A 14,997-nucleotide genomic window follows, 5' to 3' on the forward strand; every position below is an offset into this window, starting at 1 on the left:
AGATTATCTAGTACAATTCCCTTACTCTGTAGATGAGGAAAGCGGGATCCAGAGATGAAAAGAAATTTATGAAAGAGGAGACTGAACTGGAATTTGAGTTCCAGACTCAAGGCCAGTGCCTTTTCCACTGCGCATACCCTATTGTCAGCTATGTCCATGAAAGGTATTATACAGTGAAGAGGCTCAGTAGCCTAGTATTCTTGATGTGGCCCAAAGGCAGAGAAATATTGAAAAAAATCATTGAGGGCAAGAGAGATTCTTTTAGGGTTAGAGAAACCATGGCAGAATAGTTATCCGTGAGAATGTAGGAGTGTTCTATGATTATAGAATCTAGAACAAGATAAGAATTCACTAGACTTGGAGTATGGTGACCAGAGAGGCTAAATTAAATTAGTCCACTGAGAGGGTGGGGAGTGCGGAGAGCAGCAAGGAAAGTAGTTTCTACACAAGTATGGAGATATGGCCTTGGGACGTATCTCTATGTCTCTTTACCTCTTGATCTCCATGTTTTTAATATCTATCTCCCTGTCCCTCTCCATGTCCCTTTCCCTGTCTCTCCCTCTCTGTCTGTCTGTCTGTCTGTCTGTCTGTCTCTGTCTCTGTCTCTCTGTCTCTCTGTCTCTCTGTCTCTTTCTCTCTCTCTCTCTGTCTCTGTCTCTCTGTCTCTGTCTCTGTCTCTCTGTCTCTCTCTCACACACACAAACACACACACACACACACAGGATTTTCAAGGATTCAGACAAGAAATGCTGAGTCAATTGTGCTGACCTGGACAAAGCTTGGATTAGGGTATTCCATGCTTCCAGTGGGACAGAACTGGCCTAGTCTGAAATTCTGTGGTATGTATATGTATATACTCTGATATATATATATATATATATATATATATATATATATGTATATATATATATGTATATATATATACACATATACATACCACAGAATATATATATATGTCATTTCCTTGCTGATTTCTATTCTAAGATTTTTTCATATTATGGTAAAAATCCATCTTATTCTTTAAGGTAGAGCAGTGTATTTATTATCTCTCCAGAAATAATGCACTGATAAAAGGTGAGGGGCAAGCTATATGCCCAAAGCTACAGGCTAAAGAGCTCTATCATGAATGTCTGCGTAGTAGCAGCAATGCTGTTTGATGTTTTCTCAGTCATTTTGATTCATGCTTTCTTTTAGAAACACGAGAATTATAAAAAGATACATTTGGACTCAGAGTATCAGAATTTTCTGAACAAACTATATTCCTCTAAGACACTTAAAAAAGAAAATATTCTACTGAAGGAGAAGGAAAAATATACTCTGGTTCTGTATGGAAGAAGTAGAAACTTCTCAAGCTTGCTGGTGAGAACTGGGAGCACAGATGGGCTGGAAAGAGACAAGTGGCCTGGGGGGAAGGAAAGGGAGAAAAAGAGGGAGACAGAATAGGGAAGGATTAAGGAGGGAAGAGAGAGATATCTTACTATTGGGCCATCTTTAGGGCTGTCCATGATGATCTGTTTCCCTCTCTTTGCTTTAGATCCATGATGAAGAAAACACATCAGGGAATGGACTTGCAGATGTGAAGTATGTATGATTCAGTTTTCAACAAAGAAAGGCATATTTGGGGGACGGGGCAACAAAGCATGTCTTGAAAGCATCCTCCATACCTACTGGACTTAGGACAGACATTTATGTTTTCCCACTTGATTGCCCAAGTGTCAGTGTCTATTCACCTGCCCATCCCTCCGTCTCACACGGGGAAACTCCCTATGTATGCCCATACCATTGCCCAAGTACATGTTTCAGATCGGGAACCCTTACAGAGGCTATCCTTTTGTAGTTTTCCCATTATATTGTTTCTATATGGGTAAAATAATTGCTAAATTTACAAAGAATGACAATTACAAAAAAAGAATGTGTTAACCTACAATATAATAATGATTTTTAAATCATATTTTAGGGAGATTTGAAGAAATAGAAAAAGTATAAAATAAAATCAATAGCATAACTATTATAATAATTTCTTATAAGAGTAATAACAATTATCAATAACTCATTATTCTGACTGTTACATTGGTCTCTGCCTTCTCTATTCTTATTGCCATTATTCAAGTCTATATACTTTCATTCACAGAATTTCAAAGCTGAAAGGGAGCCCAGAGGCTAGCCTAGCATATACCTGAATAAAAATCCCCTACTACAAAAAACAATTGATAAGGGACAATTAGGTGACACAGTGCCGGAGAACCAAGCCTAGAGTGAATCCTGGGTTCAAATATGGCCTCAGATGGGCGAGTCACTTAATTCCCATCCCCCATTGTCTAGCCCTTACCACTCTTCTTCCTTGGAATCAATATTTAGTAAGGAATCTAAGACAGAAGGTAAGGTTTGTTTGTTTTTTTAAAATACAATTGATTAAAGTCAAAGGAAACTAGAGAAACCCCAAAAAGCAAAGAAAAAGCATTCCAAGCATGGGAGGTAAGTAGTGAATTATTAAAGTCCAGAGGGGAAATATGAACAGTCATGTGAGAGGAACAGGAATTGATCAAAGGGGAGAAAGGGCTAAGAGGACTGTTATCTTCTAGTTTTCCTCTAGAGCAAAGCAGAACATGATAGCCTTTCAGGTAACCTGAGGACAACTGTCACATCCACCCTGAGTCAAGTCTTCTCTCCAGACCGACCATCCCAAATCCCTTCAGCTGATTCTCATGTGGCATAATCTTGTGGCCAAAAACAATTTTAACATTTGGGTTTTTTTTTAATTTTGAGTTCCAAATTCTCTCCTTCCCTCCCAACCTCTTTCCCCTCCCTTCTCCCTGAGGCAACAAGCAATCTGATATAGATTCTACTTTGCAATCATGTAAAACATTTTTCCAAATTGAGCATTTTGTGGAAGAAGTCTTAAACCAAAAAAAAAGGAAGAAGAAAATGAAATACAGTATGTTTTGGTTGGCATTTATACTTAATTGTTTTCTATCTGAAGGTGGATGGTATTATTCGTCATGAATCTTGTTGATTATCTTGGATTACTGGATTGCTGAGAATAGCTGGATCATTGATAGTTGTTCATCACATAACATTGCTATAATTCCTGTTGCATCAGTATATATAAGTCTTCCTAGGTTTTTCTGAAAATATCTTTTTTTTTTTAAACCCTTACCTTCTGTCTTAGAACCAATTGGTTCTAAGGCAGAAGAGTGGCAAGGGCTAGGCAATGGGGGTCAAGTGACTTGCCCAGGGTCACACAGCTAGGAAGTGTCTGATATCAGATTTGAACCCAGGACCTCCCATCTCTGGGCCTGGCTCTCAATCCACTGAGCTACTCTGCTGTCTCCTTTCTGAAAATATCTTGCTCTTCATTTTTAAAACTTTCTTGTTCTTCCTTTTTTAAACTTTCTTTTATTTTTTCCAATTACATTTAGAAACAATTTTTTCTGACCTTTTGTGATTCATATTCTCTCTACTTCTCTTCTTCCCCAAATAGTCTGATGTAGGTTATACCAGTGTTTTCATGCAGTGTAGAGTTCCACATTCCCCATGTCATGACAGAAGACACATATCACACATACAATAAAAAACTCATTAAGGAAATAAAGTAAAAGATGGTATGCTTTGGTATGTAAGCAAATTCCAATAGTTTCTTCTTTGGCTGTGAATAACATTTTTTCTTATCATGATTCACTTTGGGATCTTGCTAATAATAGTTTAGTCCTTCACAGTTGATCATGGAACAATATTTGTTACAGTATACACTGTTCTTCTGGTTCTGCTCACTTCACTTTGCATCAGTTCTTCCAATAGGTTGGATCTTTTGGTTTATAAAAAACTAGGTTACTGTGGTCATCAACCACTGTGTATTGATTTCCTAACCTATTTCCTTGATTCAGTACTCTATTTCTTAGCCAGTACCAGATTGTTTTGATGATTACTGCTTTATAGTATATTTTGAGATCTGATTTAGCTAGGCCTTCTTCCTTCTTTTTTTTTTTACCAATTCTCATGTTTCCCCAACCTTTTGTTCTTCCAGATAAATTTTTTATTACTTTTTTCTAATTCTAGAAAATAATTTTGAGGTACTCTAATTGGCATGGACTGAACAGGTAAATTAATTTAGGTAGGATTATTATTTTATTATAGTGACTCAGCCTATCCAGGCTGCTTCTCATTTCTTATAGAATAATAGGATTCCATTACAATCCTATACTACAACTTGTTCCCCAGTTGATGGACATTTCCTCCATTTTCAATTCTTTGCTATTATAGTTAATATTTCTGCTTTTCTGCATTTGAGTGCCATGTTTCTATGACCTAGTGTATGATCTATTTTTGTGAATGTGCCATGTGGTGCTGAAAAGAAGGTGTATTCTTTTTTGTCCCTATTTATTTTTCTCCATATGTCTATTAACTCTAATTTTTCTAAGATTTCATTCACCTCTTTTACCTCTTTCTTATTTATTTTTTGGTTTGATTTATCTAAATTTGATAGTGGTTGGTTCAAGTCTCCCACTAATATGGTTTTACTGTCTATTTCCTCCTTCAATTCTCCTAGTTTCTCTATTAAAAATTTGGATGCTATACCATTTGGTGCATACATGTTGATTAGTGATATTTCCTCATTGTCTATACTTCCTTTTAGCAGAATATATTTACCTTCCCTATCCCTTTTGATCAGGTCTATTTGTACTTTGGCTTTGTTAGATATCATGATTGCAACTCCTGCCTTCTTTCTATCGGTTGAGGCCCAAAAGGTCTTACTCCAACCTTTAATTCTAACCTTGTGAGTGTCAACCCGTCTCATATGTGTTTCTTGAAGACAACATATGGTAGGGTTTTGGGTTCTAATCCAATCTGCTATTTGTCTGCGTTTTATGGGTGAGTTCATCCCATTCACGTTCAAAGTTATGATTGTTATTTGTGGATTCGCTGGCATTTTGATATCTTCCCCTAGTTCTGATCTTTCTTCTTTAGCTTTCTTCTTTTGAACCAGTGATTTACTTTAGGTCAGTCCCCCTAGTCCCCTCCCTTGAGATGCTTCCCTTTCTAGCCCCTCCCTTTTTATGCTCCCTTCCCCTCCCCCCTCTCCTTCCCTTTTTGTACTCCCTCCCCCCTCCCCCTCCTTGATTTTCCTTTCTTTCTTGCCCTAATGGATAGGATAGAATTCAGGATCCCACTGGATCTAGATGTTCTTCCCTCTCAGATTTGGTTTCACTGAGAGTAAGGTTTAAGTAATTCCACTTCACGCTCTCTTCCTCTCCTTCTCATATGAGAGTTCTTCCCCTCCCCTTCCCACGTGTATCTTTATATGGGAAAGATTATTCTATTGATTCCCCCCCTATTTCTTGAAGTTAATTTTAGTATTATCGTGGTTCCCCCCTCCCTTTTCCTTTCTTTGCCCCAACTTTCCCCAAATCTTCTTAATGCCCCAATCTTTCCCTATGCATGTTTCTTCTAACTACTCTTATGATGATACAATTTATGAGAGTTACACAAAACATTTTCCCCACATATTAATATATATAATTTGATGTAAATGTTGTCCTTATAGAAGAGAGTTTGACTTAAAGAAAAAGATAAGATTTATCTCCTTTTCCCTTTCTTTAATATTTACCTTTTCATGTTTCTCTTGCTTTCTGTGCTTGGATATCGAACTTTCCACAGAGCTCTGGTCTTTTCTTAGCAAATGCTTGGAAATCTTCTATTTTGTTGAATGCCCATACTTTCCCCTGGAAGTATATAGTCAGTTTTGCTGGGTAGTTGATTCTTGGTTGGAGACCCAGCTCTCTTGCCTTTCTAAATATCGTGTTCCATGCTTTGCGGTCTCTTAGTGTGTTAGCCGCTAAGTCGTGTGTGATCCTTATGGGAGCCCCCTTATATCTGAAGCTCTTCTTCTTGGCTTCTTGTAGGATTTTCTCCTTTACTTGGAAGCTCTTGAATTTGGCAATTACATTCCTAGGGGTTGTCTTTTGGGGATTTAGTATAGAAGGTGTTCTATGAATCCTTTCTATTTCTATTTTGCCCCCTTGCTCCAGAACGTGAGGGCAATTTTCTTTTATAATCACCTGTGGAATAATATCGAGTTTGTTGTTTACCTCTGGTTTTTCTGGGAGACCGATAATTCGGAGATTTTCTCGTCTCCCTCTGTTTTCCAGGTCTGTGACCTTCTCAGTGAGATATTTTATGTTTTCTTCTAATTCATTAATTTTTGGGGTTTGCTTTATTGATTCTTGCTGTTTTATCATCTCGCTTTCTTCGAGGTGCTTAATTCTGGTCGTTAGGGACTGGTTTTGCTTTTCAGCCTTGTCTGCCCTTCTATTGGATGCTTCGAGTTCTTTTTCCAATTGAGCATTCTTATCTGTCAGACAGCTGATCTCTTTCTCCCATTTTTCTTTCCAGGTTTCCATCTTTTGGATAAGTTCCAGTTTGAGATCTTCCAGAGCTTGTGGATAGTTTCCATTTTGGGAGGCGTGTTCTGAATTTTTTTGGATTTCCTCCTCATTCTTCTCTTTTCCTTGGGTACTTCCACCATAAAAGTTTTCAATAGTCACTTTTTTCCCTTTCTTCCTGGAGGCTTGATTTTGGGCCATGTGAGCCATCCCTTTGGTGGTTTTATTCCCCTTTCCTTTTTGGTCTGGGATCTGGGTTATATGGGTGGTTTTTCTGTGAATTTAGGTTGCTTCAGACTAGTTCTTCCCAGCCTCCGAGGTTTCTTAGAGTGCTGGGTCCCTGATCACAGCCACACTGCCCAGGTGTTCAGCTCCGCCCAGATAATCAGCGCATGATCCGCCCCTGGTGCTCAGCTCCGCGGAGATGTTCAGCACAGCCCGCCCCAAGTACAGCTCCGCGCTGGATTCTCCAGTGAAACCGCCCTGAGATGCCTTATCCTGGCAGTCTCCAGATCCCAAGGACCCTGGAGTGCCCCCCCAGACAGAGATGCTCCCCACTCACTCGCTGTCCCGGTGAGCGCTCGGGTAGCTCACTCTGGTTTAGTGGGGGAGGTAGGGTGGGGGAAGGGCGGCTCAGTTCACTTTTCTGTGCAAGCTTTTCCTTCTTATTTTAGTGTGGAAATGTTCAAGCCCCATGTACCTTTGCCTCTGTGGGGGTACTGGGGAGTCCTTCTGTTCCTCCAAAGGTGATTTTATGCTCCTTTGATGTAGTCTATTTCGTTCGGTGCCGGGGAGAGGAAGCGTGTGGCGTCTAGATTGCAGCCATGATTACCCGGAAGTCTCCAATTCTTTGCTATTATAAAGAGAGCAACTATAAATATTTTTGTACAATTAGGTCGTTTTTATTTTTTTTCCCTCTTGCTTTTAATTGCATTTGCCTAAGTCTTTGATGTCTCTAAGTGTACTCCTATGTACCCCTACACACTTATTAACATTGCCATCTTCATGGCCACATCATAGAGTGAACCATACCAATACAGGAGAACTGTATATAGTTCTTTACTCACAGCCATATAAACACAAGGAAAAAATATGTTTATAATATATTTAAGCATATGATATATTATAAACATTTAATATATAATTATTTTATAAACATGTAATATGTGATAAGATGACATAAATATAACTAAAACAACCATTGAGTACTAGACTAGGTGCCCACATTTATTAGAGATCCGATTGGTCAATAACACTGGTGCCAAAATCAAGTAGTAATTTAGGAAACCTTGGGGGCCACATACTGATTTAGAAAAATAACACATTTGTTTTTGAAAATTACATATTTTTATTAATATAGGAATACATGAAAATCAGATAAGAACTAGATATAGTTAATATGTTAAAAGAAAATGTATTATTTTAATTTAGCACTTTTTAATTATGTATTTATACATATATAAGACACATATGCATACAATTCAGATAGGAACTAGTGACTGGTAAAAAAAGATACATAAAATTTTATGTTTTAATATCAAATAGATTCAAAATCATCATAAAACATGTCAGTGCAAAAAGATTCAAAATTAATCATTGTTTGCTGGAAACAGCATCTTTTGCCAGAAATTATTTTACCAATATTGTATATAAGTTTTTGTCATATTTCAGGCCTCATTAATCTTGCCCTATGTGACATTATAATAGTCTTCAGTAATAAAAATAACTGCTCCCATAGGTATGTACTACCAAACATTGCTAAGATTCTTGCAGCAAACATAAACTTTTGAACAAACAAAATTGGAGGTGGAAAGCATTTTTCTTTATGAGTCCTTTGGGATTGTCTTGGACCATTGTATTGCGAAGAATAGCTAAGTAATTCACAATTGCTTTTGCTGTGTACAATGTCTATGGTACCTTTTAGCAAAATGTAGTTTCCCTGATTATCTCTTTTAGTTGGGCCCATTTTTGCTTTTGCTTTGTCTGAGATCATGATTGCTGTCCCTGCCTTTTTATATTTCCACTGAAGCATATTTGATGCTGAGCTAGCCCTTTATTTTAACTCTGTATTTCTTTTTTTTTCCAAATGTGACTATTATAAACAAATATTGTTGGATTCTTGTTTCTAATCCATTCTGCTATCCACTTCCATTTTATGTGTGAGTTCATCCTATTCACATTTACACTTTTGTTTACTGTGTATTTTCTACCATCTTATTTTCTTCTGTTTCTTCTCTCTTTTTATCCTATCTCAAAAGGTTTTTGTTGTTGTTGTTGTTGTTGTTGTTGTTGTTGTTGTTGTTGTTGTTGTTTGGGGAAGGGAGGGTTTGGCTTCCCTTAATCTTCCCTCCCTTTTATCTTATCCCCTTCCCCTCCTATTTTCCTAAGGGCTAAAATAGATTTCTACATACAACTAAATGTGTACATGTATTCTTCCCTCTTTAATCAATTCTGCTGAGAATGAGGTTCAAGTAATGCCCACTCTCCACCCCTCCATTTTCCTCTCCACTGTAGTAGTTCCTCTTTAAAAGCCTATTTTATGTGAGAAAATTTTCTCTTCCACCTCTCTTTTTTCCCTGTATCCCAATGCATCCTACTTTCTAACCCTTTCAATTTTTTAGATCATCCTAACATAATGATTCACACACATATCTTCTTTGTAAACCCCTTTTAACTAATAATAACAAAGTTCCCAGGAGTTATATGAATCATCTTTGCATAAAAAATGTAAACAGGTTAACATCATTGAATCCCTCATGATTTCTCTTTTTTATGTACTTTTCTTTGCTTCTCTTCAGTCTTGTGTTTGAATGTCAATTTTTCTATTAAGCTCTGGTCTTTTCATTAGGAATACTTGCAAGTTCTTTATTTCATTACATATCCATTTCCCCCCAGTTTTAGTGGGGAGGTTATCCTTGATTATAACCCTATCTCCTTTGCCTTCCAGAATATCTCATTCCAAGGCCTCAGTTCCCATTAAAATGGAAGCCAAAACTTATGTGATCTCGTCTGTGGCCCCATGTAGTTTCTTTCTAGCTGCTTGTACTATTTTCTCCTTGATCTGTGAGTTCTGGAATTTAGCTATACTATTCCTGGGAGTTTTCATTTCTCTTTCAGGAGATGACTGGTGGAGCTTTCAACTTCATTCTGTTAGCAGGGCAGTTTTCCTTGATGATTTCTAGAAATGTGATGTCTAGGCTTTTAAAAAAATTAAAAGTATTTCCCCATGGTTATATGATTCATATCCTTCCCCTCCCCTTTTCCTTCCCTCCTCCCAGAGCCAACAAGCAATTCCACTGGCTTATACATATATTATCACTCAATACCTATTTCCATATTATTCATTTTTTAAAAGAGTAATTGTTTAAAAACTAAAACCCCAAATCCTATACCCTTATAAACAAGTGATAAATCATATGTTTTTCTTCTGCATTTCTACTCCCACAGTTCTTTCTCTGTATATGGATAATGTGCTTTCTTTTAAGTCCCTCGGGACTGTCCTGTAACACTGTATTGTTATTGGTAGCAAAGCTGATTACATTTGATCATACCACAAAGTTTCACTTTCTGTATACAATGTTCTCCTGGTTCTGCTCATTTTGCTCTGCATCAGTTTGTGGAGGTCTTTCCAGTTTGTATAGAAATCAAGCAGTTCATCATTCCTTACAGCACAATAGTATTCCATCACCATCATATACCACAATTTGTTCAACCATTCCCCAATTGAGGGACACCCTCTCTTTTTCCAATTTTTTTTGCCACCACAAAGAGTGTGGCTATGAATATTTTTGTACAACTATTTTGTATAATCTCTTTGGGGTATAAAACCCAGGAGTGGTATGGCTGGATCAAAGGACATGCATTCTTTTAAAGTCTTTTGGGCATAATTCCAAATTGCCTTCCAGAATGGTTGGATCGATTCACAACTCCACCAGCAATGTATTAGTGTTCCAATTTTGCCACATCCCCTCCAACATTTATTATTTTCCTTATCTGTCATATTGGCCAATGTGCTAGGTGTGAGGTAGTGCTTCAGAGTTGCTTTGATTATTTGCATTTCTTCAATTAGGAGTAATTTAGAACACTTTTTCATGTGATTACTGATAGTTTTGATTTCTTCATCTGAAAACTGCCTATTTATCAGTGGGGGAATGGCTTGATTTATATATAACTTAGTTCCTTATAAATTTGAGAAATTAGACCTTTGTCAGATATTTTTGTTATAAAAATTTTCTCCCAGTTTGTTGCTTCTCTTCTAATTTTGGTTGCATTGGTTTTGTTTGTACAAACCCTTTTTAATTTAACATAATCAAAATTATTCATTTTACACCTTGTAATGTTCTCTTTATCTTGCTTGGTCTTAAATTCTTATTTTTTACCCATAGATCTGACATTTATACTATTCTAGGTTTGAATTTATCTTGTTATATAGGTTGTGAGATGCTGATCTAAACCTAATTTTTTCCATACTACTTTTTAATTATCCCAGAAGTTTTTGTCAAAGCTGGGGTCTTTGGGTTTATCAAACACTAGCTTGCTGAGGTCATTTACCCCAAGCCTATTCCATTGATCCACCCTTTTTTTTTATCATGAATATCTGGTAGTCCAATAATTCTTATATTGTCTCTCCTTGTTCTATTTTCCAGGCCAGTTGTTTTTCCATTGAAATAGTTCGCGCTTTCTTCTCTTTTTATTCTTTTGAGCTTATTTTATTGTTTCTTGATGTCTCACTGATTCACTAATTTTCACTCACCCAATTCCAATTTTTGAGAAATTATTTTCTTGCATGAGTTTTTTTACCTCTTTTTCCACTTCACCAGTTCTGATTTTTAGAGGATTCTTTTCTTCTGTGAATTTTTATGCCTCCTTTTCAATTTGACCAATTCTGTTGTTAAAAGTACTTTCTTCAGTATTTTTTGTGCCTCTCTTAGCAAACTGTTGATTCTCTTTTCATAACTTTCTTACATCACTCTCATTTCTTTCCCCACTTTTCTCTCTACCACTCATCTCTTTCCTCAACTTGTCCAGTTCTTTTTGGGATTGGGTCCAATTAAACATTTTTCTTTGAGGTTCTGGTTGTAGGATGTTTTCATATTACTTTCTTCTTCTGAGTTTATGTCTATTTTCCCTGCCATCACAGTAGCTTTTTATGATCACGTTTTGTTGTTGCTTTTATTTTTTCTCATGTAAAAATCAATGGACTGGCAAGTAGAATCCTGGATTCAAATCCTGCTTCAGACACTCACTTGAACTGATAAAGTCCCAATGGACAAATGAAAGATGCCTTATTCTCTTCCTCTGCTATGGAAAATTTATAGTATCCATTGCATAGGTCCAGAAGAGAACTATGGCTACCCAACAGTTGTCTTTGTTACATGCTCTAAGACTGAATAGATCCTTAGTCCTGATTTACTGTTGATCTGTCTTGGCATCTGATGTTTTGTTCTTGTCTTGGCTTCCAGTATTAGTCATACTAACTCCATAAATCCAATGCCATAAATTGGAGCATCAAAGTAACTAGACACTCTTCCCCTATGCCTGGCCAGGATAATGGGACAATGGATATGACACAGAGACATCTGGAAGCCTAGACCAAGAAACTTCTCAAAGGATATTCTGTATTATGTGATAGAGGGGGAAATGATGGCATCCAAAAAAAGGGTGGTGGAAGGATGGGGCAGATATTAGCAGACAATGGAATAGAATTAATTTTTCAGAGGCAGGGGCATGCTCTGGCAAATAGTTGCAGTGCATGCCTTTGACTCTTAGACTCAGACTAAGTTCTTATCCACAGGATTGTCAGTGCCTTGGATAAAAATATTACGTTCCTCAGAGCCCTGGGAAGCTTCAGGCTCACTGAATACAATAGAGTCTCTCCAAGCCTAAGAATTAAGACAAACAGGTGACTTATTAATCCCCCTCTCCCCCCCCCCCCCAGTCCCTATCATCCCTATGACCAATTTGAGGAATGAACAACCTGGGCCCTCCCCCCACTCAATATAAGTGTCAAAACTTTCCTGCTCTCTCTGATCCCTTTTAATACTAGTTTTCCCTTTTTTTGATTAGCTTCAATTTATCTTGTCTATATCTTGCCTTTACATAATTGTATGCATGTTGTCTCTCCCATTACACTCTGAATTCCTTGAGAGCAGGTACTGTCTTTTGCTTTTCTTTGTACTCCCAACACTTAGCACAGTGCCTGACACAAAATAGCACTTAATTGACTGACTGACTCTCATCAGAAGTAGAAAGCTGCTTTGTAAAACGGATGTAATATATTGGTTCACCTTGGGACTGCTGGATTATGGAGGCAATTACATGTACGTTATTATTAAGGTGAGTTTACAAAGAAAGTCTAGTCAAGATGCCCCAGTCCAGTAACCTTCTCTCTTACCTATCCCAAACTTTTCTTCACCTACCACTGAATAGACTCTGTCCTTGACTTGATTCCTCAGGACACCCCAATATTGATTAGCTGGAAAATACAAACCATTGAGATCAAGAACATTTCCTTTGTGTGGCAAATTCCACAGTTAATTATATTCGAGATAGGAGAATTTATGGTGCAAGTTTCCTGCATGCAGTTTTACTATGCTGAGGTTAGAGATTACTCAGGATCATATATAATACAGAGGAAGGGGCATGTCAGAGAGGATGGTGGGAGTGGGGATTAGGGGAAATGATAAAATGGTTGGGAAGAAGTGGGAGATTAAGCTTACACTCAGGGCTTCGGGATCTTGGTGGGAGTGATTGAACTGGATTTTGTGTCCTAGGCTGTAGAAGGCATGAAAGTTACCATGATGGCTTTGTGGTTAAACACCATTTTCACTGGTTTCCTCATTGATACTACTATGATCTACAACTTCCTCCTGCCTTCGGTACTTACTCTTTTTCTTATGTTGCCCTTTGCAAAACTAGATGCCCTAGCCCCAGGCATAATTTATTTCCAACTAATCTGGGGCCCTGCCCACTCCTGTGGTCCCTGCTGTCCCCAATCCTAGCCGTTGGCCCCCATTCCAGAACCTTAGCATGGAAGGGATGCAAACACTGTAAGAAATCTCACCTTAACCACTGGTAACACCCAATAGGAGCTAGAGCTAGATGGCTACTGTGTGTTGGACTAGATGGCCACTGAAGTTCTCTCTGGTAGAATTATACCACATATTGAGAAGGGCTAGGATGTAATCAGAGTGATCCGGTGGCTGGAGTGTGATTAGATAAAAGTCAATGAACATAAGAGATGAGTGTTACAGGATCATCAGCATGGGGTATTGAAGTCACCCATGATAATGGAGCAGGAGGAATTAAGGGGAAGAAACGATGGAGAGATGGGAAAAAACTGATCACTGAAATGGGAGTCAGAGAGACTTCATTAAGTCCCTTTCTTTGGGCCTCTTTCCTCACTTGTAAATTGGTGTTGAATTAGGTGGCTTCTAATGGAAGTTCCATTCATAAAACAAATATCAAGCCTGAACTAGATGATAGATTAAATGACTAGGTGCTAGGAATAGAGATAAAAAAGCAATCCCTACCTTCAAGCAGTTCACGTTGTTTTAGGAAACAAAATGTACACATTTACAAAATAGTGATAAAAAACAACTATAAAGTAATTTGGGGGAGGTACTGGTCCCTGGGGACATCAAGAAAATGTAGGAGGTGGTACTTGAGCTAAGTTTTGACAAGCCAGAAATTCTAAGAGGCAATGATGAGACCATATTTTCTCAATATGTGCAAAGCAGATGGAGGAGATGGAATAGTCTGCATGAAACCATTCTATGATTCTATAGTTCCATAAATCTTTTATAGAATTCCAGGAAAATAACCATATTCCTGATTCTGTGTCTATTTCTTTCTACAGTGGATTGACCAATTCATATTTTCTAGTATCCAACTGGCTCTGATCATTATCATCGTCATCACAGCCTATTACTACCAAGAAACTATAATAAAACTTCGGAGAAAGCCTCACTTCTGAATTCAGACCTCCATGCCCTTCAACTGTGCTTGGGGAAGAGATGGAGAAACTACATTTGGCCCAGGTCCCTCATCCTTATCCCAGTCCTTTCTCCTATCTGACCCTCCTCTGATCATTCTCCCTCTCTAACTCTTCTCGGTGGCTCTCCTAGACACTGGCTGGAGCCAGTTTCATTCAACTCTGGGCCATGGTGTTTGTGTGTGTGCTTGGAGATGAGAGGCCAGGGTTGGGATGTGTAAAAGGGGGAGGATACCCCAGAAGTTCCTCTCTATTAAATAACTCATGAGGATGACCAAAAGAAAGCTTCAATGTACAATAAGCCACCCTCAACTCATGCCTTCCCAAATGGTCAAGAGACACAGTGAGTGCATGGAGGGTTATTTGGGGAAGAAGAAAATAAAGTGTGAAGAACAGTGGTTGACTATGTGATTGGTTCCTGGGATCAGAGTAGGGGAGTGAAGAGGGTCAGGAGGGAAGTTCCTCCATCATGAGTTTAAATAAAGCCCTAAACCCCACAACAAACTCCATTGAGACAAATGAAGGTATTCGCTCTGGCTCCCTACTGTTTTCCCTCACTTTGCGATTGGGGGTAGAAGGTGGGGTTTGGCAGTATATATGAGGGTAGGGAAAGAAAAAAGGGGG

The 14,997-nt window shown here is 38.1% G+C and overlaps 1 protein-coding gene across 9 annotated transcripts in view; it reads left to right on the forward strand.

The window, feature by feature from the left end:
- The window catches only part of LOC103101138 (solute carrier family 15 member 2-like), a 43,732-nt gene extending 28,964 nt beyond the window's left edge, over positions 1 to 14,768 (forward strand). For 6 of the 9 annotated variants that reach the window (XM_007497141.3, XM_007497137.3, XM_007497138.3 and 3 more), the window contains 7 exons: positions 1,195 to 1,359; positions 1,535 to 1,581; positions 12,175 to 12,282; positions 12,623 to 12,716; positions 12,836 to 12,979; positions 13,154 to 13,258; positions 14,239 to 14,768. In XM_007497141.3, coding sequence (XP_007497203.1) covers positions 1,195 to 1,359; positions 1,535 to 1,581; positions 12,175 to 12,282; positions 12,623 to 12,716; positions 12,836 to 12,979; positions 13,154 to 13,258; positions 14,239 to 14,355 — 780 coding nt within the window. In that variant the 3' untranslated portion in view covers positions 14,356 to 14,768. Of the gene's footprint in view, positions 1 to 1,194; positions 1,360 to 1,534; positions 1,582 to 12,174; positions 12,283 to 12,571; positions 12,717 to 12,835; positions 12,980 to 13,153; positions 13,259 to 14,238 lie in introns of those variants that run through there. The other 3 variants (XM_007497142.3, XR_008912773.1, XM_007497144.3) reach the window with 3 other exon arrangements.
- Positions 14,769 to 14,997: the final 229 nt, after the last annotated feature.

Source organism: Monodelphis domestica, chromosome 6, assembly GCF_027887165.1.
Source record: "Monodelphis domestica isolate mMonDom1 chromosome 6, mMonDom1.pri, whole genome shotgun sequence".
In the NCBI taxonomy this organism is placed as follows: domain Eukaryota; kingdom Metazoa; phylum Chordata; class Mammalia; order Didelphimorphia; family Didelphidae; genus Monodelphis; species Monodelphis domestica.